At 38.5% G+C, this 27,903-nt stretch overlaps 1 protein-coding gene across 1 annotated transcript in view; it reads right to left on the bottom strand.

Annotated features, from left to right (window-relative positions):
* The window catches only part of PIK3C2G (phosphatidylinositol-4-phosphate 3-kinase catalytic subunit type 2 gamma), a 205,679-nt gene that overhangs the window by 58,605 nt on the left and 119,171 nt on the right, over nt 1-27,903 (bottom strand). Inside the window, exons 19-24 of the mRNA XM_039379280.1 lie at nt 21,834-22,014; nt 19,946-20,053; nt 16,464-16,556; nt 14,348-14,477; nt 12,095-12,231; nt 9,771-9,940 (exon numbers count right to left, since the gene is read on the bottom strand). Coding sequence (XP_039235214.1) covers nt 9,771-9,940; nt 12,095-12,231; nt 14,348-14,477; nt 16,464-16,556; nt 19,946-20,053; nt 21,834-22,014 — 819 coding nt within the window. The remainder of the gene's footprint in view (nt 1-9,770; nt 9,941-12,094; nt 12,232-14,347; nt 14,478-16,463; nt 16,557-19,945; nt 20,054-21,833; nt 22,015-27,903) is intronic.

Here is a 27,903-nt window from a genome sequence, read left to right as displayed (position 1 = left end):
TATTTAAAATAGACATTAAGCATTAAATAAATTGACATTAGGTATTAAATAAATTGATACAGTAAGAGTCACAGAAGTCAATCTGCTGAAGCCCATAGGAAAGATCCAGAAACTTAGCAATGTTAACATCTTGACTTATCTATGGACAGAAATCCAATCTAAATCCTAATTTGAAAGCATTTCACCATCTCAAGAATGTCTAAAACTCAAACTTGCTCTTGGGCTAAAGTGTTCCAAAGTCAAAACTACTGCTGTAAATACTATGCATTTTTTTCAAAATTCATATTTGATTTCTGATGTCCAACTGCATCAAGAGACACAGTCACACCATGAAAACACAGCCCTTTCAGAGCTAGGCCAAGTCTCCCACATTGAGCTACTTGAGATGAAAACAGATACTGCAATCAGAAATTACTTTACTGGAAGAAATATGGTGTTTAACATTGTTGGGCTGGGCTGTGGGCCAACTTCCACATAATGTAATCACTGCAACATTAGTCAATTCTCTTACTGTTGTTGCAAAAGGATCCATTTGAACACACAACTGATATTTTGGTATTTACATTTTATTTGTAGATTAATTTGGCTTGTAAAACGATGTAAAGCAGTTTTACGAGGTTCTTAAATTTCTCGGTATCGTTTATCACTGTCTTTTAAGGTGGTAGGCCTGTTTTCCCTTGTTAACCTCAAAATATGATGTAGAAATCTGATTTCCCTGGTTTTGCTTAAGGCCTTGTGATATCAGACCCTCTCCCATGAGGTAATCCCTGCACTAGTCAGGTGCTGAAGCTTCAGTCCTGTGTGTGTCTAAATAAACTGGTTGGTCATAAAGGGAACTCTTTGCAATCTAAACTTAAAAAAACCCAACACATAAAACCAACTTAGAATACAGGAGGCAAGACCCACTAGAAGGAAAACTACAGTCATTTCTCACAATAGTATTAAAAAACCAAAGTTTCAGTGGGAGGAGACGCTTAATCACAGAAGAGTACATAAAGGATTCTGAAAAGCCAATTGACAGGCACAATGTCTGTGTATAGATGCAAAATATTCCTTACTGCTTTCTTAAACCCCTTTGGAAAATAAAAGACATGGGATAGCCTAAAAATTGCTCCAGCAGAATTACAAACAGCCAAGTCCAGTCACCGTCCACCACACGTGGGAAAATTTACATCAGGAAACAACAGAGGTTGTTTTAGCCTGCATGAGGAAAAAAAACCAATACATGCCCTAATGTTGCCAATGTACCACGCCCCCCACACATGTGCAAATGAACCTCACCCTGGTGCACAGCCTGTATTTCCATATTCAAACCAGTACATCTCTCACTGACAGCTTTCTTTGTGGCACACAGCCAAGATCATAACACATGATGGTATTTATTCAGAAGATAAGCCTGGTAATAATAATATTCATTTGGACCTAAATCTATTACAGAGCTTGCTCACATGAAGTTATCTACAAGATATAAACATTAGATATCTCTTACCCTAAAACAGACCCTCAAGATCACAGTTAAGGCCTGTCATACTTTACATGCATAGGATATTCAATGACCAATATCTGTGTAACAGCCAATGGGACAAGAGCCCCTTGGCCTAAAATCTGTATGGATTACAAATTGCTGCCTCCATCAAATTAAAGAAATGACTGGCATCAGTTTAACAAAACTGGTATGATGAAGTATTTTCAAGTAAAAGCCTTTTACTACATCTCTGTAGACCAAAAGCCTTTTTTCTTTTCTTTATGGCGTGTCAAAGAAATATGGAATTGAAGCATTGTTGAATGACCTCTACTGTGTAATTGTAATGTCAGATACCATTATTTCTAGAGAAGAAAAGCCTCATTGAGAGAACTAGGCTTGAGACAGACCAAAGACCAAAGATGTACAGCCAATAAACCTCCCAAAATCATTAAACCTACCTTACTCAACTACTCTTTTCTTTCCTTTCTTTCCTTCTTTTTTTTCCTCCCCACTAAAGCCCCAGATGAGATTAATGAACCCTTTGGTTTTATAATAGAAATCAGTCAAAAAGGCAATATTCCTGTTTATGACAGAGTCTGATTGCAGTCCTGGACTTTAAAGACTTATACTTTACTATGGCTGTGACAAAAGAGCTTACTCAAGCCATTCAGTGAGAAGCAAGGCTGGTTTTATGGTGGTTTTATTCTTTTTTTTTTTTTTTTTCTCATGTACTGCTTTTAGAGATTTAAGATTTTCATGGGAATGTGTTTTACAGTTCCTCTGGAGATTACAAATGTTTGGATGATATGTCATGAGAGGGAAGGAAGAAAGGAAACCTCAAGCAAATGAAGAGATCATCATGCAAAAATAAACTTGGTCTGGGGTGATGGGAACATCTACTGGGACTTAACTGTAGGCTAGAAATATGCTGCATTCCTAGAAAACCAGTAAGATCATCAGGATTTGTTATGAAGCACTAGATGTAAACTGATTAACAAAGCTTGTAAGGTCAACAATTGTTTTAGTTTTTCCTACTGTGAGTCTCACAGTACAGAACATTTGAGAATGATACACTGACTTCCCTTTATATTAAAAGCAGGTAAGATAATCAACAACAAATGACCTTTACTCTGATCCAATCTAAACTTCCCAATGGTGTACTTATGGAAAAGTGCAAGTCACACACATTAATACAATGAGATCAAAACAGTTGTAGGCCAAGCTGTCATCTGGACAGTGCGTGAGAAACCAGACAGAACTCTGTGCAATTTAAAACCAGCTGCTCAGCAGCACATGCCCCCCAGATATTCCCTGACTGCTTTAAAACCATTTTGGCTGAGTCAAGAGTGACTGATAGTATTCAGCATGACTATGTGGAATTTAGATGTATCCAATAAAAGAGGAAAAGATTTTAGGAAGTGCTTGACTGCTGACATCCTTTGCAGCAAAAGCCAAAAGCTTATTGAAGAATGCACTCGCACAAAATAAATGCACATGAGTGCTTATTTCTCTAAGCCAAATGAAAATATTTAATCATAGTAATCACATATATTTGTAGAAATAGAAAAAAGCATATGCAATTGTGTTCCTTTTATACGCTGAAGAATGAAACAGGGAACAACTGCACAACACAGTTCATCTCCAGCAAGCACATAAAGATTCATAAAGAAATATGCCTGGACCACAAGAGATACTCAATTTTTCTTCTTATCAGCACAAGATCAACTATAAACATGTTTCTGAGATGCTTATTTAGCCTATTCTCACAGATTTTTATTGACTGAATTCTTCTTAAACCTCCCTATCAAATTTCTGTTCTAGTATGTTCCCTCACAGTGTTTTTTCCCTTAATGCCTAATCTAACCCTTGCTATGCTTTCATTCTATTAATTCTTGTTCTTTCCTAAGGGAACATGAAGATCCTGTCTCCTTTACAGCAGCTTCTAATGTATTTTCAGACTGTTACTGTCTTTCTCAATCTTCTGTAGACAATTGTTTCAACCTTTACTCACAAGCCTTGTTTTTCAGATGTCTGATAATTTTAATTGCTTTTCTCGGACTCCTTGTAATTTTTCTGAACTCCTTATCCACATCTATCTATAAGTAACATGTTAAAAATACTCCAGTTGAATGTGAAGTTTTCCCAATGTTACATGAAGCAAATAATTACTTCACATTTCAAGCTTTCCAATTCAGTATTTTATCAACTTGTACTCAACTTGACCATAATATAACTCCCAGATCCCCTTCTAAAACACTGCTAATCCAAACTTTTGTCACAGTCAAAACCTTTTACAATAGACTTCTACTAAAAAAATGAACGAATACATTCTCCATCCCATCATAGTGGTTGCAAATGAAAAGACTGAAAGATGCCAAACAGAAAAAGGTTCTACTTATTACTGAAAGATCTTCTACTTAGTATTTGGCAGTCACACCCTGCCAGAACAAGCAAGATGTTGCTAAACTGGAGTAATTCAGCAAAAGACATGTTGGTGGTACGTGACTGTGAGGAGAGGCTGAGGAAGGTGGGCTTGTTTACCCAGGAGCAATAGCTCTCTCTTTGCAGTGCTGGCAAAACAGTTTTACACCTCTCAGTGGGAAGGGCCAGATCATCTTATCTTCAGAAAACCTTCACAACAGCTCCTCCAACATAAAGACAAAAAAAAAAAAAAAAAGAAAATGAAAAGCGTTAACTCATTCTGTGGGACCTGGTTCTCTTTCATACCAGTAAAGTTCACTTTGAAAGATCATAATTGAGACCACTGCAGATCATTTACTTAATCTATTTCAGAGTCTGGGGTTATAATCAATCCACACTCCTGTCATTGTCTGACTCAGTGGCTTTTAAATCTGCAAAGAAGTTCATGCTGTCAAATGAAATAGGGAGGTGCTTACCACCAAAACCAGACCCCATTACAGCATCAACTAAACAATTCCTGCTTCTGTTTATGGAAGTGTATTTTAGTTGCATTTTAACTGCAAATATATTTGACCAGTGAAACAGATGGTCAAATAACTTAGAAAGTGTTATTATTGCAGAGTGGATTAAAAGCTTCTTTGTGACTTCATGGTATTGGTGAAAAAATGCAAAGGCCTGATTCACAAACCTCACAGACCCAAACCAAATAATTAACCTTAAGCAGCACAACTCAGAATGTATCTGAGTGAAGCATTTGTGTAATTCAACATAAATGATTGGCAAGCATATGAGCTTTGGTGATATGTAGATAATTGTGGGCATCTCATCACACACACCTGTGCATTAAGAATGTTTGGCACCTTGGTAGACTCAAATAGAACTAAAGCTCCTCTTAAAATAAAAGGCAGGACATGCAAACAATGGATTCATCACCTCTATTTACTCATTTTCATTTGTCAAGGCTGAAATTCCTTTTTTTTACTTTCCTCTCTAACAAACCCTCACCTATGTAATGACTACAGAAACTGAGTCACTCGACTGAAATCTGCTTTCTTCCACTTCAGTCTTATTTCAAAATTGCTTCAAAGTATCGCGAGATATTGCTCTTCCTTATGAGTTGAGTAAAATTTTAAGCCATTACTGAAGTCAGAGGCCAGTTTTCTTCTTGACCACATGGATGAGGAAACGTAGACTTGTCAAGAGGTCACACTCTAGCCTTTTACTTTAAACTCATTTTTCAGTAACCTGATTGTCAAGCAGATGAGATAAAAGCTCTGCCCTATTCTGAGGGAGATGGTTTATAAACTCACCTCTTTGTAAACCTGCTCTGAATCCCCACGTTACTAGACCCATAGTGGTAAATAGTCTATGAATTTGCTGAACCTGGGAAAAGGTAGTTTTAAATGAATTCTGCTACTCCCACTCTGTCTAGCTAGAAATCCAGTTTTCAGATGCCTTGGAGTAATTAAAGAAAAAAGTAACTACATTCACGCCCTCGTTAACCATTTCTCAACCTCTTGTCCCTCCCAGTCCACCAGCCACCCAAACTCATAAAGCCAAGACAGCAATGATAGGCTTCAGGTGGAAATACTGGCAAAATCCTCTTTGACTGGATTACTTGAAAGAGCTGAGGTAAACTCACTGATTGTCAGTCAGTTTTCCTGCTCCAGGTGGCCCACCCTCACACCTCCTCAACCTGCCAGCTACCTCGAGGGGCACAATCACATGACCTGCAGTCAGAAAGGCACGAACCTTAAGAAGGACACAGGTAACCAAGTGTGGAGATTAGACTGCACTCTGAGCAGCAGGCAACACAAACAGAACACCCTGACAACAGCTTGTGCCTAGAAGCTGTTCAAAACCATCGAAACCACCTCAGGGATCTGGGACTTGCACTGATGGACCTGCATGAACGAACCCGCTGCAACCTGCAGCCCTGGGCTCATTCTTTCCTGCTCGGATGGAGACGTGTCCTGCACTTCACGAGTATGTCCAAGTGTTAAAAATGTAACATAGCAATAATATTTAGCACTTTCAGGCACACGGTTCTTCCTCTGTCAAAGCAGCTACAAATGTAGATACAATATAGCCAAAAAATGCAGGTACAACTTATTTTTTCCATGTCCATGTGCCAACGTTTCTGTTTTAGAAAGTAATACCTGAGAAAAAAAGAATTTTTTTTTTTTCAAATAAACACTTCCAGTGAGGCAGTAACACTAATTTTAGGTTATTAACACTAAAAACGATATGTTTTACTTTTAAAATAAAAAGAGGCACTTCTACATTTCTATATGCTCAGAATTTCTTAGGTACTTTCCAGTGTAAGAAAACACTGACTTAGGAAGAAAGTGTGGGAAACATAATTTTCCCATATTTTTGAAACTTCCTTAATAACTGGAATTTCCCAATGGAATAGTTAGGCTGCCTCTAGTAATTAACTTTGTAGAAGGAAACCAGCTTAACAGATTTTCTGGGAAAACCATGCCAAGACCCAGGATTAGTTTGGCAAAGAGACAAGAGACTCTCTGCGATTTTGATCAGGGAAAAGAACAGTCAGTGAGTGCTGCCTATAATCAGGATGACTTGATATTTAAATAACAGAATGGACAGTGAATTTACAGTGTGCCATGAGCTGGACTACTTCATTTCTTGCCACCAAATTTCACACCACACATCACTGACTGAAAAAATACAGATGACAGTGCTGGAAGAGGTTGGTAGTGGGGAGGATGAGACTGCAGAAGTTTGGATTAGTTCAGTTAGCACAGGATTTAAATAAATCTCTTCCTGCTTAATTCACCAAGAAGAAATGTTCCAAAGGAACTGGTCAGAACTGAAAAGAAGAAAACAAAAGCCAAAGAAAGCATGGCAGGCACAACCATAAGCCAGACACCTTCTTCCAAACCATTTGATGACTGACCTAGTCCTGTATGATTACCTGGATAATATTGTACCTATTTAAGTTGGAATGGGTCTAAGATGATTGCCACAGGATGCTCAATAAATGAAGAATAAAACAGTTATATGAAATTATATATCAAAAGTGGAGGCTGGATTAGAGAATGAAAGGAGCGTTTTATTACCACTAACAAAATGTGTCATCCAGTATGATTTAAAAAAAAAAAAAAAAGAAAAAATATAATAAAATCTCATGGTTCAGTAGGAAAGATCCCTTTGGGACTTAAGAAATAATTCTTCTACCAAGCTCTGTTATTATGCTATTGGTTAGATACATCATATGTCTCCCTCAAACACTTCTGAAATATTAGCTTCTAGATGCAAGGAAAGACAGGTTATTAGTAGTATTTAAAGTATTTGCTGCACTGTGAAGGTACATGGAAGTAGCAAAGACAGCAAATTCCTGATTCCTCTTCCATCTGAAATCAGAAAGAACTGATTTGTGACTTGCAATCAAAACTGAGTAGATTTACTGGATATCCTTTAAAGATGGGGGTAGGAATTAGAAAAGTTAATTAATCCCTTGTTGGGGTGTTATACATCAGGAGCACAAAAGTGAGCATGACTGCATGAATCAGATCAGCCTCAAAAGGTTCTCTGAAGACTCATATTGGATTTGATATCAAGAACTGCAGCCCGTGCATGACAGCTGCCAAAGTACTCCTTGCACTTCAGAAGAAACACTCCCTATGCAGAATACTGCAGAGGATCTATCCTCAGGAAGTTTTATAAGGAATTAGGGTTTCATAATGGCAAAAAGCATTCCCTGAGAATAGAAAATGGACAGCTGTGGCAAGCAGCTTCCTAAATTCTGTAAGAAATTATTGTTTTAAACAGTTCAGACAGGGATGCCTTTTCTATAAGCCTTCACTCACTTGCATAGATTTCATTCTTTCCTTAAAAAAAAAAAAAAGCTTGCTTGTGTGATGTGTGTAAAGAACAGCTGCATGTATAGGGATTTGCATCAGAAGCTTTTCATTATTTAAAGCCACCTATAGAACCTCACAAGTTTATGTAGGGCATCTACTACATGAACCCCCAAGAGTCAGCACTAATAATTCTAAAGGTTTGACAGCATTGTGCTGCTGGTTTTTCAATATTATTTTACAAGTATGATATGCTGGGGGTGCAAAGAACTCAAATAAAAATCTAATAAGAAATCAAATAAAAGTATAATATAAGAGCTGCTAAAGAAGCCAGAGGCTAAGCCTATTGCAGGCCTTTCCTTGTGGGAATGAGTAGATACAAATAGCATTGAGAGTTTCAAATTTTGAGGGAACCATAAAAATGTGAGATATAAAAATGTGATATCCCAGTGTTCCTGTATTAAAAATAATATGTTACAGTTCACGAAGGTGCATACAGCTCATAAGAACTACAGTCATTGATACTGTATCTCCCAGCTGCATGTAGGCTTGAGAAAAACAATGACTATCCCATGGTATTCACAACCTGCTGTTACGTGGGAGACCTAAGGATTCCTTAGGAATCACGAGAGCAGTCCATGAATGGAGGTCCTAAATGTATGATTTTATTCTGTAGCTTATAAGCAATACACTGCATTGAGGAACACTGCTATTTATGGAAGTGACTATATTTTAAGTTATTTTCATAGACTTAATAAGAAGATGTGGTAACTGAGCTGTAAAACAGTAAAATTAATATCTATTTTTATTATTGCTATTACATGATTTCTGTTTAAATTTGGTTGTTGTTTACCCTCCTATATTTGCTTCACCCTGTTGTTCACTCAACTAGGTAATTCATTGCTTATGTAAAAGTAATACTCAAAGAAATTCTTCTTAGTTTCCAAAAGAAGTTTTGCTGGAGAGAAGGATGCACCACTTGACAAGGAGTGTGCATGGGTATCTATTTCTATTTTTCTGTTCTGCTTTATTCTTTCCACAGCAAATAAGTAGGATTAAGGGAGCATATCCTGAATGATGGATGATAATTCTGAGCACAGCAACTAAATCTTTTGACTGCCTGGCTTAGAAGTACTTATTATCCTCATCAGCTTCTCTCATATCAATACTCCCACATTGTTATGTCTGTCTAACACACTGAGATAGTCTAGAGCAGTCAAAGGCCAGCTTAAAGAAAAAAAAAAAGAACAATTAGCTCAAACAATTCTGATACATAGGAAACACAGAGGAAAGACATACACACACTACTCATCTTGTCACTATTAGGGACCGTTCATCCATTCTTTACTCTGCTTTAACAGCTGCTTTGTGTTTTGGACATACTGGCATTATATTATCCTATCTATTCTTATTCCATTCCAATTAATTCCTTCACAGTATGTTCACATTAGGAGCTTGGATATGTGATCACACTATTTGATTTATCTTTGTCATGGGATAGTTACATCACAAATAGATACAAAGGTAAATCAGATATTTGCAAAACAACCCCTGAGTTCGGTGTGGTTGGATGCAGAGCTTCAAAAGACCTTGAAAAAGTTTGCATAATGTCATTATTCTCCATGTCTATTTGGAAAATTTGGTTTCTTTTCTGAATATAGGGAAAAAGTTGTCAATTAGATAAATGTATGATTTTGGATCCATTACAGGACCACTTCTCTGTCAGGAAAAAAACTGATGGACATCAGAATGCTTCTATCATAGGCCAGTCTACTGTTCTGGTCACTGAACTGCATCATTCAAACCTCTGACCAAACAAGGATTTAGATTTCTCCTTTACACTGAAAGAGGATCTCCAACATATTTTAATTCCTTTTCCAGTCATTCCTCCATTTTTTATGGAGGTTTTAATAAACAATAAAAATACGTCGTTTGGGAAAATTCTGAAAGAAAAAGAAGCATGACCTCCTTTGTATTTTTTTTTAATGGGAGTTGATAAGGCTGTGAAATTTCAGAACACTTCTTTAAAGTTTACCATGGGTGTTATTGCAGATACTAACCTTCTGATGTTCCCAAACATCTGTGAGTGACCTAAAAATCTTCCAAAATCTATGTGGAACATGTGCCCAGCTTTTGTGAGCATGATGTTGTCACTGTGTCGATCACAGACTCCCAGAATGAAGGTAACGACACACCAGCCAGCGCAGGAATAAAAGAAATTCCTTATTGCCTAGTTGGGAAAATGAAAGCACTTACATGAAGTACGCAGACTCATTGATTTGTGATACTAACAAAACAAAAAACCACAAAAACACCAAACCAAAACAAAAAAAGCAGTTCTACAAATGCTTTGCTTTTGCTAAAACTTTAAGAGACAGGTGTTTGTAGGAATGTAATACACAGATTTCAAAGTTACAATGCAAGAACAACTTTATGCATGAGGTTTTCACCTTGTGCTTTACAGATGCTTGGAAGTCTATGGAAAACTTTGAGGGGGAAGGTACGTTAGGAAAGCAAGCTTCTTGGCAGGAAGCAAAAATTTTCTGTTCAATGTTCTGCATGAATATTGTAAAAACAATTGTTACAAAATTAGACGAAAATTCACAAATTTAACCATTTGCTTCATAAACAAAGTAGGTTATTTTATACCCACGGTCATGTTCTGTAACAGCACAGATCTTATTTTCTCCAGAACTCAGCTGCCTTTCTCAAATCCTAATAATCAACTCTCAAAATATTCCAACCCAAAAAACTGAACCCCATTTTACAGAAATGAACTGAAATACAGGAAGGCTAAATAGTTTTCTGCTTGCTATGTAACATAGAAACTCAAACCGTCCTAATCTAGATCTTTATGTTCCTGGACAAAACTTGTATCAGCCAAGGTAAATGATTATTTAGGCATCCAGGAATTCCCTGTAGATGCAGGGATTCCTGCAATGGCTGATATGGATGACAGCACTGTGCAAGACTTAGGTCACAGCACATGAGTTGGCTGAATTTTTTTCCCAACTGTGCTACTTGCTCACTTTGATGACCTTGGATAAAATACTTCAGCTTTCTGTGATTTTGTTCACCCAAGTGTAAAATGAGGATATTAAAGCTTGTTTTGCATCAATGTTTTGAGCACCTTGGATGCAGTACTGTGTGAGTAAAAAACTGTTAAGGAGTAAAAGAAGACAAAGGTTCATTCACTAGCAAGTACAAAGTGAATGTATAGCAGTAATTTTATGCATACCCTGTGCAATCAGATCTGACTGCATTTTATATGCTTAAAAAATTGAAAGAAAATGGGTAGAAATTAGTTTTAGAATATTCCACATTAATGGCACCTTTTACAAACAGCAGCAGCAGCAAGAAATCGAGTTTTCCATCAATAATTAATTGTATTTCACTTTTGAATTGAAATATTGCCTGCACTTCTACCATAACACTGTAAACATTCAAACTTGGAAAAAAGCATGCTACAGAGATTGTTTCCTGTTTAACCGAATCAAATGATATACTAGGAATTCAAGTGCTCTTAGTCAAAATGTGACTAAGGATGAAAAAATGCCTATGGAATAATTACTAAAATACTAAAGTTTATCAAACATATTTATACTTTACACCTACTAACAAACTGCTCTAAATCCACTTCATTTTCAGAGTGGTAAATACTCAAAGCACTCCTTTAAATTTAAAATTTTCACTACTGATTTACTGTTGGCACAAGAAAGGGCTCTAAAAATCGTCCCAGCAACACAAACATTAAAAGGTTTTTCATGGGCCTCTCAATGTGCTCAGTCAACAGAGAACTAACAGAAAGAGTTCCTTGGAAAATCTTCACTTATATAAATAAAATTCCCAACTTTTTGGCTCACACATAAAATCTAGTTTCATAAAATCAGATGCATTTTATGGGATGCCATGAGAACATATGATATGAAAAGCATGATCTTTTGTATAATATGACTAGGTAGTTTTAATAAAACAGCTTTCAAAAACTGGAGGTAGTGACATGGTAATTTCCAAATACAGGAAATTCATCAAAACTTTGTATGGTTTACATAAAATAAAATATTTAGAGAGGGAGAGAGCTGACCTAAAAAATAGATGTTTCTGCATTCAAGATTCAATTTCTACTTCAGGTTCTCTTCACTTTACTACTAAATTTCAAAAAATCTCTATGACACATATTTACAGAAAATGTAATATAATACACCTGAAACAGAGGAATGAATACTTAGAAAGAGAGTGGCATTTAAGTCAACTCCTTGGCTTCTATGCATGTGACTTGTTTGTCTCGTGTCTGAGCCACTTGTTTTTGCTGCCTACTGTAATTTGGTTTCTTTTTTCCCATGGTATAACACAAAATGTGTAATAAGCTTCATTACGATGTTACCTCGTGGTAACTTGATTCCAGCGGATGGTGATGATGGAACCATTTTTTAATTGTGTTTTCTTTCAATGGTCCTATCAGTCCAGACTCCCTGTGGATCTTTGCTAGTGTAGTAGCATCTGGCACCATCTGTACCAACCCTAATCAGACAGAAAAGAGATTGCATGAAAAATCTTTAGCTTTAAAAAGATATGAAGACCATCAATGCATATTGCCCGTTGTTGGATCGCTCCATGCAGAAAAAAAAGACATAATTAGAAGTTTATAAATAATTAATGCAACAGAAAATATAGATCAGCGTTGTTTTTCTTTTGCTCTTTGGAAATGAAAAGTAAAGGATACAGTAAAAGGTGGTAGTTCTGTGAATGAGAAATAAAACCACCAATAACAACAGTGTGGATAAACTGCCTCAAGGTACCAACAAGGTCAACAATTTAATGAGATTCAAAGTGGGTAGAATATGTACAAACCTAAAAAAAGTTATAAAAAATAGAATTGTATATTTATTATTAAATATAAAGTTTCCTCAGATGTTTTTATTGTCTAGAAAGCTACACAAATTTTTCTGCAGTACATGATGCAGATCACAGCTGGCAGAAAGGATGCTAGATATGTTGAAATTAGTCTGATCCAGTATGTCATAAACTGGGACTCTGAAGCGCAGAGAGAAGCCAAACATTTTGCAATGCTTCACTTCAATCCTCTGTCTCTACTGCATGAACTTAATTCCATTTTTGGAACTGAGAGCTGGCTTGCCAGCCTTCTGTCCCTGTCCCCATGTGTGGTCCCCTGGCACACCACCCTTCAACTCTGCATTACAGGAAGGACTTTCTCTAATAATTTCATTTGGTGAGAGGCTCCTCCCCGATACCATGTCTGGAAAGTAGCATTCTACCAGTGCTGTATTCGCTTTTCATGTTTCTGTGAAAAGTGATTTCTGTGTTCCCATGGCCATGAAATTATCATCTTCTATTCCCTTGTGTGGACAAGGTGGCCTATGGAGTAAGGCATTAGCCTAGGACTTGGAAAACCTGCATACACAAGTCTCCTTAAGAAGGCATTTTGCATGACCACAAACATGTCACTTGGTCCTTTTATCCTTAACCACTAACTGTAAATAAATTATATTAACACTTCTGTAACTCATAAGGAATGATGTCTGGAAAAACTGTGAGACACTGAGAAGTTTTCTGCTGCTATGATGCTGAAAGGAAGAGACTGTCAGGTAGAGAATATTATTTGGAGACATTCCCTGTATCTTCCTTGGCAAAAATCAATTTGTTGGTATATGAAAGAGTCTATATAAAATCTTATGTTCAGGAATAGTATTCTTGTATTGTTGGCCTTTGAAGTAGAAGCTTTCAAGCTTTGACTCCCATCTCTAAAAAGAAGGGAGGAGTCTTTTTCAGGTCACCATAACAACCTGCCACATGCCTGAACTCTTCTGTATTTTCTCTTAGTTCCTTCAATCACTCATTCTCTCCCATTTTCACTTTGTGGCTCAGAAAGCAATGACTTTTTTTTTTTTAGTTTTTCTATTTTAATAGCTTTGGTACAGCAAGTAATCTGGATACATCAGTCTTTTATTTGAGCAAGGATTATTTCCAGTAAAAGATTTGGTCAGTAAAAAATAGCAAGCTTACTGCTGTCAGCAGATTTCTTTAGCAAGCAATTGGTATCCCTGCTACAGCTCTGCTATAACAACCATAAAAGAGAGAAATAAAGCTTTCAGATGAGTTAGGCCTGCCCAAAGCAACATTAATCACAAGAGTAATATTTCAAAATCAACACTGCAAAGCTGTCATCACTTGTCTACAGGTACTTTCTGTAACCACGTGCATGGAGGCTCATTTAAGCATCTATGTAGGACCACTCTGGATTAAAACTTCAGTAGCTATGGCCAATTTTCTCCAAAGCCCTCGTTTTGATGTGTGAAGTTATTCTTAAGAATCTGGTGCCAGCTGATGCTGTTGAGGCTTTTGGAAAATTCTTACCTAAGTTGTTACAAAATCTAGTGAGTTCAGGTGTACTTCTGGAGAGGCAGAATAAATAAATTAAAGTCAGCATTCAGGAGTAGGTAAGTATACAATCAAGGGCTCAAGAAGTTGAAAATCTGAGTGATTTTTTTTTTCTTTGCGTGGTAATATAGATAAGACACCCATGAAAACAAAAGTTAAAGGGATGATTTTTGTATACTTCCATTTACATGAAATACGAATAATGTAATGCAGGTTCCTTTCATAATCTAAAACTGACCTTGTCTTTTCCCTGTAGATAAACACCTATAAATGATCATTTGCATATCCAGTCCCTCTTGGAGCCAGATGCCGTCCATCACTCGAATAATTTGCAGAACCAACATGTCTTGACGCAGATCATCACCTATCTGTGAAAATTGCACATGAAATTTAGTTTTCTCCTTCAATACCAGAAAGAAATAACTTCCTATTTAGTTCAGACTTTTTCTGCCCACCAAAACAGCTACATTCATTTTACAATAAATCCCTCTTGTTTTTCTTCACAGTTGCTACTTCTCTCTCTGTGTCAGAAGAGGACAGAGTAGATGGCACACATAAGCAGGAACAGTTTTGGCAGCTACTGAGATGGCAACAAATGCTCTCTGATTAAGCGTGGCCTTTCTGCTTATTATTCCTATGTAATTATTAGAATTTGAAAATTTAATCCAGAGGTAGGATCCTAGTCTAGTTACATTTTAAAGTTTACGTAATGCTAGACCTCTTTTTACAAATGGCAGCGTTTGTCTAACGTTAAGATTCACAAGTTGGTATTTGCAGGAGGCTGAAGGGGAATTTTATCATGAATTTACATTTTATCCATGACACGATTCATATTCAGTTTCAAACAGTGATGACCCCTCTCCCCATGGAGTTGGTCAAACAATAATCTCAGTGAAATGGGGCTTTAATTGTAGCCACAAGAATTAACGAAGAGATTATTTTCCACCGTGGCTGAGTAAATGGCCTTTGAAAACAACAGCCCTGATTTTTTGTTTCCCCATCTCACCCTATGTAAAATACATGACTTTTACTAGTATCTAAAGAGCTTTATTTTTTTATTACATCCTTTTCATATAAACATTCCAATTTACAGACGTTTACTGCCATGAAACGAGTACTTGAAGAGACATAAAACTCATCTTAAAAACAAAATATCCAAATCTGTTTTTCTTTCATTTAAAGGTAACACTGACCCCAAGCAACCCCTCTTAGTACCCAAACCTGCAAAAAATCTTATTCTCTCCACTTACCTTTCCTCACATATGCAGTCAGCAGACAATTTAGTACAATACCAGTGCATATCATTTTATGCATGCATTATCTGCCATGAATAAGCAATGGAACTATAGTACAAGTAAAAGGTACTTTAACACAATGGTTTGCTGACAGGAGAAGGTGATTTTTAGATTAAATAGCATAAGAACCAGGTCTCTAAATGTTCAGAAAACCTTCGGAATTGCTAGTCTCCCCCTAACAGGCCTTGAGATTCACCTTTCTGAGAATCACAGCTGCTCTAAAGGTCAATTTAAATCAAGGCAGTGTAGAAATCTGTTTGTTTGTTCTTATTTATTTTTATCAATTTTTTAGACTTCTGATTTAGAAAATGATTCTGCAAAAGATGTAGGAATAATGCTGTTGGCAACACTGACCATTTTGTATCCATCAGCATTTTATGGACTTGTCTAAAACCAGTATCCACTCTTAGGGAAACTTTTGCTTTTTTTGAAAGAGAACTAGTTTTAAAATGCATGTATTGTCTTTCTGTAGATGGACCGTTCTGAACTCTGAAGCTTTTCTAGGTGACAACTGGAAAATAAACCAGAGTTTAATTTTGGAGTCAGTTCCTCCAAGAAACTCCAATGAGACAGAGTTCCTCTACTGTCTACTCCACCTCATGTTCCTCAGTCCATTTCCCCATGCTGCCTGACAGGAGTAGAATTAGTTCTGTGAGGCAAATGCAGCTTCTAACCCTCCAGTATTTTGATTTTTTAGAAACATATGGGAAAAGCTAATGGTTTCAGTCATTCTGAACTATCTCTTCTCTGAGACTTGCCTTCTGACTTCAGCATGATAAATAAACTAGCTTTAAAATATAAATTTTTTATTTTAGTCTGGTTGTCTTCACTAGGAAAAAAAATTGCAAGAAATTGTTTGATTCAAAAAGGTATCACTCAAAAAGGTGATACTCAATGTATTGCCTCAACATATTCCATTAAAAGTTCTAGTGTCAAAAATAACAGGGATAAGTGAGCAGCAAAGCCAAATCAGCTTTGGCTCAAAGTTTAAAACATATATTAAGTGAATTTTAATCATTTTCCATACCAAAAAACCAGAGGAATAGAGAAAGAACATACCTTAAAAATAACATTGATGTTTCCACTTGGAGCATTCGCGTTAATGAAGGAGATTTTTAGTGGAAAAGCATTGGACGTAAAATATGAACACGACTTCAGGGGAAAACAAAATGAGACAGAAGAACAACAAGGTCACATACACAAAACATCAGGCCAAAACAATACCTCTGAAAAAGATACCATCTTTAAATACTATTCATAGCACTGATAACAAAAATTAAATAATTCTTGATATTACTGACTGTTTAACTGGGTCTGAAAAACGACCCAGACAAAGTTTCACTTCCATATCAGATAATAAGAATGGATAATATTTTCTATACTAATTGTTTTTCATTTTCACCCAGGCCTGCTAATGATAAGTTTTGGCTGGAACTGAGAGGTCTAAGTATGTAAGACTGATCTAATGGGAATCTGTAAAGCGTTGAAAAGCCTTGGGTCCTATTATTTTCTAAAAAACCACCCCTGCCCAATCAGACAATCCTTATGGCAGCAAAGAACCTGTGAATTTCTTTGGCAACCTCAGTCTGGCTGACGCTACAGGAAATTCCAAAAATCATGGTCTATTTTATGTGGAATTTATCTTAATTAAACATAAACTCTGCCTTCTCATGCCCTATAGCTCCTTCCACTGGAAGACCTCAAAGGGCTTCAAAAAGCATTAATGAGCCAAGCACTGCAAATCCTGTGTGAGTTAGGGTGGCATTACTATCCTCATTAAAAAAAAGAGGGGGGGTGGCGGGGAAACCCACTGAAAAACAACTAAAAACAATGGTAAATTAATGGCCTGGTTTCTAGAAATAATGAGTGCCCACAAGAGCTACTGCTGTCCTTACAGGGTGGAGTGTAATGGAGGCTAATTTGAACTAAAACCCTACCAGACGCAGCTGCCTCTTGCTTTTCATCTAAACATCTCAAAGCATGGTACAAGCATGCAAATATTGTCCTAGACACATCAAACCTCTGCAAAGTGCAGCAGCCATTATCCATGATGAAATCCCAACCCCCTACGGAATTTAGTCAATTGAAATGTCTCAGTAAGTGCTTGAAAGGTTACCGGGAGATAACGCATCACGGAGCTGGGAGCAGTGCTTGCTACTGGTAAAATCAATAGATGACACCAAAATGAATTAAATTTAGGTAATTATAAGTACTTAAAAGTTCTAATTTGCATAATTATACTGACGTACAGTTCAATCAAGAAGCTGGATGTATTTATAGAACGATAATAGCCTATAAGAAAAATGAAAAAAAAATAATCTCTCTTCAGATACTTACACTTAAACATTTTTGTATCTGTCCAGCCAAGCTGGAGCAGTATAAATAGCATGACTTTATGGTGAGATACCTTCCCATTAGTCATTTCCAAAAAGCCTGAAAGCAGAGAGAAGCAGCAGGCTTCAAATTTTTCTGACTTATCTCATACACAATTGGCCCAAGCCTGTGGGGTGCTGGAAGACCTCAGTTCTCAGCCAGATCAAGGTTGAATAGCAATTACTTGGAGAAACACAGGTCAAAGACAATTCAAGGGATCAGCACCTCTTAAACTCAAGTCCACTATGGATAATGAACTAGAGAACAAAAATAGAGCACAAATTGCTGTAATGAGACAGCTATAACTGCTAATATGTATGGGTGTTCAGGTTTGTTTTTTAATTGATGCTGGATACATTTTCCTTCTCCAGAGATGGAACAGGTTATTCCTGGTCTAATGTTGCTTACGAAAATATTTCTGAACAAAGAATAATTGAATCTTAGTACTGTGGTCAAAGTAAAGTCAAGTATCACTAAAGAGCATTGTTGAGAGCATTGTTGAGCATTGTTGTGTCCTTTACCCTTAAGTCATTTTTAATAGGGGTTAATAGACGAAGGTAAGTGAGCATGAATATTTAATATTTTAGTAATTCTGAGCAAGTCTCAGCTCAGCAGACACCTTGCTCTAGACCTTTAGCTGCTACTATACGTGACAGGGGAGAGTTTCAGATGAGAAAAAATTTGACACCAAGAGCTACCTGGGCAGGTTGGATGGTAACCAGGTCTCAGTTTTAGGGAAGTGTAGTGGTTTGAACCTTGTTTTCCCCCAGAGGCTAAGTAAAGTGGTAGACCCCAAGGGGTGGAAACCCCTGGAAGTTTTGAAGTTCTGCCCAATGGACGCTCCTGCAGAAATGTAAACATATCACAACCAGACCGGAAAAGAAGAGTTGTAGTTTGGTTGTAGGAGAGGTGGCCATGTTGTAGAGCCACGAGGAAGGGGCTCTGAGCCCCTTGGCCCTCTGGGGCCTCCCAGCCCCTGGCTGGGGGCTGCAGGGACCTGGAACAGCATAAAGCTGGGCTAGGTGCCTGTAGTATGCCGGGAGATGTTTTCTCCATGGGCACAGAGCAGCAGCCGACGCTGACCAGAGAAACGGTGGCAGAGAGCCAGAGATAAGAACCTGAACTGAAGAAGCAGCAGAAGCAACATGCAGCACTGCAGAGGAGACTCCTGGAAGGAGAGCCGAGGAAAGGAGAGCCAGCAACTGAGAGCTACAGAGTTCTTGGGGGTAAGACTGTACCACACTCCCCCAAAACTCCCTTGAGATCCCTCTTGGAGAAGAGGGACATGGACTCCTATTTTGGAGAGCAGTTTTAGACATGCAGCACCGGAGAGAGAGGAGCTGAGAAGCTCGGAGCGTCCCGCAGCTGGATCGGGACGGCCAGATGGAATGCGGGGGGAGTTGACCTTGGCTCTCCCCCCTTGCACTGCTGCCACGGTGGCAGCCTGAGAGACAGGGCACAGAGGCTCTGCAAGGAGCTTGAATCTCCTGGAGATACCAGACCGTCACGAAGACCCCCCTGTGTCTTCGTGATATGACGTGGTGAAACGACCTTGTCTGGGGTTACGAAGTCCACGGAAGACCCCTCGGTTGTGAGGCGATGGGGCCGGGGGAGCTTGAATACCTCCCTCGTGGATGCTGGCAGAAAGCCAGCTATCAGCTGCTGCATGCATGAGAAGAAGAAACCTGCTGCCTCAGAAGATGCTGCTGTTTAAGGACTGGAAGGGATCTGTCCTTCTTTCCCTCCTGGACTTTTATTTGGAGGAGAGAAGAGATCTGATCCATTGTAAATACATATGTCATGGTAGAGATAGTTTGTGATCATATGTATAATGTGATATGGTATTTATTTGTACAGTCATTGTAATATATTCCCTTTTCCCCATTTGGAGTCTGAGCTGGGAATGGGCTGCTCAGAGTTTGAAACCTCTGGTGCCATTTCTGTGCAATGTGTGATATACTTGCAGCACCAACCCCACCAGCCCCTTTACCTCTGTCTTGAACAAAAGCCTCCAGTTTAAAAAGGATTAGGCTGATGTCAGTTTACCAGATGATTTATGCTTAATCTCAGTAACATCACTTCCCAGTCAATGCAGGCACTCCCTGCCTCTCCCCTTTATACTAAAAAATAAAATTAAAAATGCAATCCATCACACAAGGTAGACTTACATCTGCCTCTATGCCTTGGACAACAAGCGCAGGATTCAGGGGAAGCCGACAAACCTTTACCTCCTGGAAGAACTGCTGAAGTCTGCCCAGTTCCACCTCTAACACCTCCTGCAACAGGTGAAACATTATGGCAACACAAAAGAACACAGCACCAGTTTTTAAACTGTTGACTGTCTTGCTGTATTTTAAACAAGCAGTACAATTTCCAGAGCCAGGAGCATCCCTGTGACCTTGTAACAGCTAATGAGGTCACACTGACATGCAGTTCTTAAAAATAAGAACTGTGATTTTACTCCACATTCATGCTTTCTCAGCCTAGAAGCATAACGAGCTCATGGTGACCTGTAGGTTTAGGTGGAGAGAGACTATTTACAAGAGCATCTAGTGACAGGGCAAGTGGAAATGGTTTCAAACTGAAAGAGGGTAGATTTAGATTAGATATTGGGAAGAAATTCTTTACTGTGAGGGTGGTGAGGCACTGGAACAGATTGCCCAGAGAAGCTGTGGGTGCCCCATCATAGAATCAGCTGTGTTGGAAAGGACCTCTGAGATCATCAAGTCCAACCCTTCATTTTTTTTTAATTTTTTTTTAATTTTTTTATTTTTTTAAAATCCAGTCTGGGTTTTCCCCCATTCCGTACTCCAGAAGAATTCCTGGGAGACCAGGTTGGATGGGGCTTTGACCAATCTAGTCTAGTGAAAGGTGTCCCTGCCCATGGCAGGGGGGTTAGAAGGAGATGATCTTTAAGGTCCCTTCCAACCAAACCGTTCTGTGATTCAATGACCTTCGTTAGCAGCTAATTAGCCTTCCATTGCTCTGCTGCATCTCGTGGTTTTTTCTGCCTTGCCCAAGAACTTCACAATCTATTGCTAGTTGTCTCAACGGTGTGCTCTCCTTTGCCTAACTCTGTGTGTTAACTGCAGGGTTTGAGTACTTCTCAGTATCACAGTAACTGCAGCCTCGAGATTAAAGACTTAAATCTGAATTATGCATCAGTAATGTATAATGTACTACTACTATTTCTTTTTCTTTACGTGGATCTTCCTTTTGCAAATATTTTTGTCTTTTTACTTCCTTGTTTGCTTTGCTGTTCTCAGGCAGCGAAACACTGAGAGTTTTCTGAAAAATCCTTTGAAAATCTTTGAATCCTTAACAAGGCAAAAAGATTCATGGTATCTTTCACGACAACCAGCAGTGGCAAGTATATTTTTATTTGGTTTCCTTCTCTGCCTTGCTGAGATTTCAGCAAGAAGCAGTTTTACACATCAGGTAAGTAACAACAGTTGTCTTGGAAAATTAACAGTTTTGAACTGAAAATGTACTGATGCAATATAAAAGCTGCAATTGCTGGAGAAGACAACTGCAAGCTTCTACTGCCACGAATGTATCTCTGCAGATATGAGTTCAATATTCGTCGCTAAATGTTACATTTGAGATATTAAGTACATTCCACTCTGGCTGCCTTTGTTAAGAAATGACAATGTGTCCATCCTGTCAAGAACAACTCTTAGCAAAGCTTTCAAGAAATACTGCAGCTTGACAGGAGTCAAATATTTTGGGATGAGGTGGTGAATGGGAGCATTCATCCCTCAGTAAAATGTTAGTCAGCTTGGTTGCCATTACTTCTGTACACCTCCAAGTCTTGTTAAGCAACCACTGATGAAGGAATTTGAATGACTTACAAGATCTGCTAATGTCAATAATAATAGTGATGAGAGTTGTCCTATTAAATATCTATGTTTTACTTGTTTTAAGAGCAGCAAAAAATTTTACAAAGTTTAGTCAAATTTGGTTTGTTTATGTAAAGGGCGTTAAAGGAAACAGGTGTCACTTCAGAAAAATTACCTGAAGAAATTTAGATGGAAGGGGCAATAATTTTTAACAAACCTTTCTTTTAGGGTCACTGGCAGCTTTCACTTTTATGGCAATGTCTTCCAGAATTCCAATGAGTTTTTCTTCCTTAGAAAACTCATTGTTCAGGGTTTGTCCAGCACAGAATTGGAGAGCAGCCAGTAGTTTCTTATACCAGATTTTGAAATGAACTTCATTCTGTGCATTCTTCAACAGCCTGAACGAAAGAGAGGAAAAAAAACCTGTGTATCAAAAACTGATTTTTATTTTATATCACTTCTAGCAGGAACAATAAATGGGCTCCAGACTAATCTATGTTTGGCAACTTTGGGCAGCAGAGAAAGAAAAAAAATGTTTATTTTTAGGCAGCACTCAAGTCCCACTTCATAACTAATGAGATCCAAGAGTGTTAAATAAATAGGAACCTGCCATTTCTTGTTGCCATACACAGTGCAGAGCCTGTAGTGCTTCTTATTTCTGCAAGAAAAGTTTACAAAGCGAAAAGAAGTTGTATTTTTGAAGTCCAGTCTTAAACATATACCCCTACATCTTGTCAGGAATTGGGACTTTTTTAACTGCCTTAAAACATGTGTCCTTTAGTGAGCTGTGCAAGCCTCCTGCCAGGGGATTGAAGCCACTGGACTTTATGTTCCATGGGCTTATTTCGCCCCACCACTCCCACACCAGCAAACAGCAACTACAACCAAGTATGGCAAAGATCTCTGAGTTCTGACTATAAACACACACTTTTTCTCTTTCTTTGTGTAACTGTCATTCTCTTTTTCTCTCCCCTTTCCCTTACACCTTTTCTTGGGTGACATCTTTAAGCTTTTTTATTGCTATATTACTATATATTATAACAACCAAAATGGCTACATACCTGTTTTCCTTTGCAACGACGTTGTTCTAAAAATAAATCATATTTATCTATATCTGTAAACACTGATCATCTAGTATCAATTTATTTAAATTCACTGCAAGGGATTTATTAGGAAAAGCAAAAGTTACTTCTACCTTGCTGGGCAGGTTGTAACAAATCTATTCTTTTTTTTCCTCCTACAAGTACATTTACACAAGCAAGCACATCTTTCAGCTGTGAGGTGCATTTAAAGTCTGTTTTAGTCTCAGATGTACCATCAGTTCTAGAAATTTTCACTATTTAAAGATGAGGAGACATTTCTGAAATTGGCTAAATGGCTAAAAAGAGTGAAATGAGCCCATTTTATTCCTTTCTTTGCTGGTGTTGGTCTAAAGCAAAAACTCAGCTTTTAGTTCTACTGAAGTCTATAAAAGCTTTGGAACAGGAATTACTGCCAACATAAAAGTCAGAAATAAAACCAAAAACATACTTTTAAAAATCATATTCACCATGCAGTCTTCTCTAATTAGACATTTATTTGGGTCAGGAAAGCTATGGCTTTAGAGGTTTTTTTTTTAGTTAATTGAATTAATCACTGGGAAGTTTTTTCCTTATGAGGACCAGAGGTTTTGTACACTATTTGATTTATTTTTGTAAGTGTAGACGGAATCACCAGCTCTGTATTGCTACTAACATCCTGCCCATCACCTGGGATTTCCCTTTGCCTGAAGGACTGATAAACTGCTCTTTGCTTTTGTATGAACTTCCCCCCCCCCCAACTTCATCCTTAAGAACATCTCAAACCTCAAATTCCTTAAAAATGTCTCAATCTCAGTGCAGTTTCCCTTACCTGATGAGGCTACTCAAACCTAACAAATAATGCTAGTTTTCACAGGACAGAAAATCAGAGAAGCTGTTGACTTTCAAGGCACATCACATAAGAATATATCACATAACAAAAAGCAAGAATAAGATATAATATAAAGCACTGATATTTATAGGTAAAAAACCATAATTCCTATATACACTTCAACCCCTTTGAAATCATATACAAGGCATTACAATGTTGCTACTGCAGCACAGGCCTCTTTTGGTGATGAGGGATTCTTGTCATCTTTTATAAGGCAACGATTCTTCTAGGTCCCCTTTTCCTATATAATTCAATGCAGAACAATATCACCTACTGGTTTCTGAAAAGCCTTTGCAGCTATACAAAACCTCTGAACTTCTAAGGACTTGAAAATCTTAAAAAGAATGTGTGGTGTTTCCATCAGAAATGCCTGGACATGAAAGGGAAGCGATATGAGAAGTTTATCATCAGCACTCTCTGGAGGAGTCTGAAATTACTTTTTTTTTCCTGTAGACTAGTAAAAACAAATAATTACTTTTTGGATCAGAAAAAAATACAAGTTGTCATTGCAATGCCTGTTGGAAGGCAAACTCCAGCACACAGAGGTAGTTTTATTCTTTTCCTGAGCCCTTCACAAACGGAAGAAGGCTGAGAGGACACACAGTGGATATATGGCAGTGGATAAACAAATTCTTTCCTTTTTCAGTGCGAGTAAGTCCCAGCTTAAACAGGATGGGATTCATTTGCTTAAATGTAGATAGTTCATGCCATTTTAGATATCTCAGGATATCCTACTTGGCCTCCTGCTGCTGCCTTAGAAGCGTATGGGTCCACTAGAGGGAATATCTCATGTATGCATCCCATGCAGATGTTTCAGATTCCCTATGCTGGCTAAAATAGCCAATGTTTAGGGTACTGAATCACACTCTGCAGTGGCCTTTTAGCTCAGCTGTAGGCAAACAAGGTGATTCAAAACAAAAACATACTCTGTCCACTTCAGCAGCAAATCAGGAAGAGGCCTGATGATTATCTTTTTAAACAAAAGCATCACTGGTGCAGTTCAAACTCTCATATGGGAATTTTAGTGTACCACAGCAAAGCCCAGCTCAGCCTCAGTCCAGCTAAACAGCCTGTATTTCTCTTGGCACACAGGCAGAATGAGCTTGTTCAGTTTTGCCCTGAAAAGACAAGTGCATTTAAGAAAAGACAAGATCACTGTGATGTGTTGGTGCAGAACCTTCTGTCTGCACTTAGGCTTGCACTGGAATCAGCTTCTGAACATCTAAATCATATTTGTTCAAATACTCCATTTTTAACAGTACATATTTAGGGAATCCAGAAAGGCTACTTTTTCATGTTAGAGATGTCCCTTTAATCCTCTCACATATAGAGAATATTAAACCAGCTTTTTTCCCTCCCTAAAATGAAAGGCTTAGGATTTCACATACAGGAAGCAAAACAGCAAACCAGAATGGTTTACTGTTTTAAATGGTTTACTATTTTAAACAGAGCTACTCCCTGCATAACTCAGATCAACTTAAAAGACCCACTTTTGATTATTCTTATGGCTGAGCATTCACAGGAAATAAGCTTGTATACACACATATGATATAAAAATTTCTTTCCTACCTAAGATTGCAGGCCAGATTCAGAGAGCTTACACATAAGGTGTACATGAGGACAGAGGACATATGGAGTCTGAATCCTCTCACATGTGATTTTTGAGCCCAGTCCAGGGGGAAAATTGAGGCAGTCATCATGATCTCACTGGTAAAATCCATTTCCGTGCCCAACACACACTCCACAGCCTGAACACACATGTCACCTTTTGACAGCACATGTGCTTCCCCAGCAGCCCCATGAGGGACTGTGGCACAGGCAGCACAGCTGCCTTCTCCCTGCCCACTGAGGTAGGTGTGCTTCTAAAAGCCTGCAGACCTTAATTTGCAAATTGATTTGAATTGACTGGGTCTGACTTTTATATTCTTTTTATAAAAACAGTCCCAAGGAGGATACAAAGGACAGCTTTTAATGTGATGACTCATTGTAGGGTTTGCTAAAATGTTTATTCAACAAATGAACACATATGTTGCTGTAATTCTGTCTTCCCAGTTTCCTGGCGAGCACATCTTCACCCTGCCAGTGTGAGAACTCAGTGGGCATAGGACAGGCTGTAGCTTCTGAGATTGCAGGGTGGAGAAATGCTCAAGACAGTAATGAAATTTTCAAGTTAGAACAGGATGCTTAGCTGTGACAGAGGAAGACAAAATTGGAATGATTTAAAACTCAAGGCTGCCAGTGAAGAAGCCAAAAAGGTTGGTTTTTTTCCTGACAATTTTCACAGGATTCTGCAAGACAGAACTAAATATAAAAGTCTGGTTTTATGCCAGGCCTAGACAGAGGATCTTGCTCCTAAAAACAGGGAGGCTTCCTTACTCTTCAGGGTTCTCCCATTTGGGACAAACACCCTCATTCTCAGCAAGGCCGGGGAAATTCAGACACTGTCCAAAGGTCACTCTTGTGAATAGCACAGAAGGAAGATGACCTAAAATTTAGAAAGGAAGCAAACTAGACTGCCTGTGCCTAGCAGCAGTCAGAGGGTCCAAGTCAAATACTGGAGTGCCCTGAAAGATGCCCCCCAACTTCTGCAAGCAGCTGCTTCTCCTCCTTTCTGCGTGCATCTGCTCCATCCTGCAAGGTGGCTCCAATCCCATTTTCTGGCACTCACAGCTGCAGAAGAGTGTGTGTTTTTCTGGGTGTAGAAACACAAGTGTGCTGGAGAGATTTTTGCCACAGGGAAGAAGGGAAGTTGGGACTGAATCAGGCTGGGTTGGCTGCTGTGTCAGAGAAGGAGAAACAGGGCTAAACCCAGCAGCTATAGAGAAAAAGGAAATTAAGAAAAAAAAAAAAAGGAGGAAAAAAAAAGGAAGGAAAGGAATGAGATTGGGAAAGGAATGAGCAAAACAGGTGAGCTGGCCTCATTCTCCTTCTGTGATGCTGGAAGACAGGGAAGCTGACAGAGCCTGCTCTGAGTTGGATTTGGCAGACAAATGAAAGAGTGAGGCAGCTCAGACAACTCTGCTGCTTGAACATCTGTTCCTTGTCTCCTTCAGAAAGGGGAGCAGGGTGAACCAGAGAGCGATGCCTGACAGGACAGATTAGCTCACAGGTAGCCTGTTAAACCACGCTGCAGCAAAACCAAACCAAACCAAGAAAAGGCCAGAGTTTCCAGTATATTATTGCAGGTTTAGCACCTACCTGCCATGAGAGAGCGAGGCACGCTTTGACTGGGTTATTTACACATGGTGTCAGTAGTGACCCCAGTTAATGCTTCCAAGTGATGCTTGGTATTCATTACACAAAAGCTGTGCCTACCAGCACACACACACTGCACTCTTTGCTTAAGGCGTTTTGAATTCAGAGACAGACTATGAAAAGAAGGTGCCTTAGGGTTATAGGGCTGAGGTACTTCCTGTTGTTGCTCAGTCTTTGAAAACCGGACCAAGGAAGTCAATATGCTTTGTTCTGAAGTTATATTTTATGCTTGTTTTCTGTTTTGCTAAGCTGGAGGCAAGACGAGTCGCAGAAGGAGAAAACAATAGTGCAAGACTGCTGCTCATTATGGCAATAATTGCTTAAAAATTGTTCTCCACAGCCCTTCATATCAAAGATCAGCACACAAGAACACTTCTCTACCACTGCACAGTTCCCATGTCTGAGGTTGCCATCTGTCTTGATTATCCTTAAACATCCTGCAAAATTCCTAAGCTGTCCTTTGTGCTTTGTTGTGCCATGGAGCTATGGCACATGCCTGAAGCATATAACTGATTTAATTTTCAACTCCTTGAAGAAAACATTTTACTGTTTGCATTCTTAAACAGAAGAATAAGTAACAGGGCTGATTTGCCAGTGGGATTGCATTTGGGCTTTGCAGCTCCCACTGCAAGTTATTCACAGACACATGGATGACAGAGATGACAAAAATGTGCAGCTGAAGATGACTCCACCTGGTCACAAGGATGATTAGGGAACTGCTGCTATTAATTACAAATAATTAGTAGTTGCAAATAAAACCTTTCTTAGTTTTCTAGTTTTATCTCCCCAGGATCACACTGGACAAGGTTTTTACTTCCCTGATAGTGATAATGGGAATAATCCCTTTGATAGAGATATCATCATAGAAAGTTTTGCACAAACACTGAACTCCAGCAACTTCCAGGTTCTAAAAGTACCTTTCATCCTCCATCCCCTGCAACTCCCCTTACTCCTCTGCAGAGTACAGCCAAGTCTGCAGAACCTGTCTTTTCAAGTCTTTATCACTTGTCAGCTGGTCTGGTCAGGCACAGTCTCTTTAGACACAGCCAAACTCTAAAGCAGCAGAGTGCCAAGCTGGCAAA

Source organism: Pipra filicauda, unplaced genomic scaffold, assembly GCF_003945595.2.
Source record: "Pipra filicauda isolate LSUMZ 115617 unplaced genomic scaffold, ASM394559v2 scaffold104_size2351352_pilon, whole genome shotgun sequence".
Taxonomy (NCBI): Eukaryota; Metazoa; Chordata; class Aves; order Passeriformes; family Pipridae; genus Pipra; species Pipra filicauda.
Note: the sequence above shows the minus strand (reverse complement) of the source record. Positions and strands in the feature narration are given on the sequence as shown.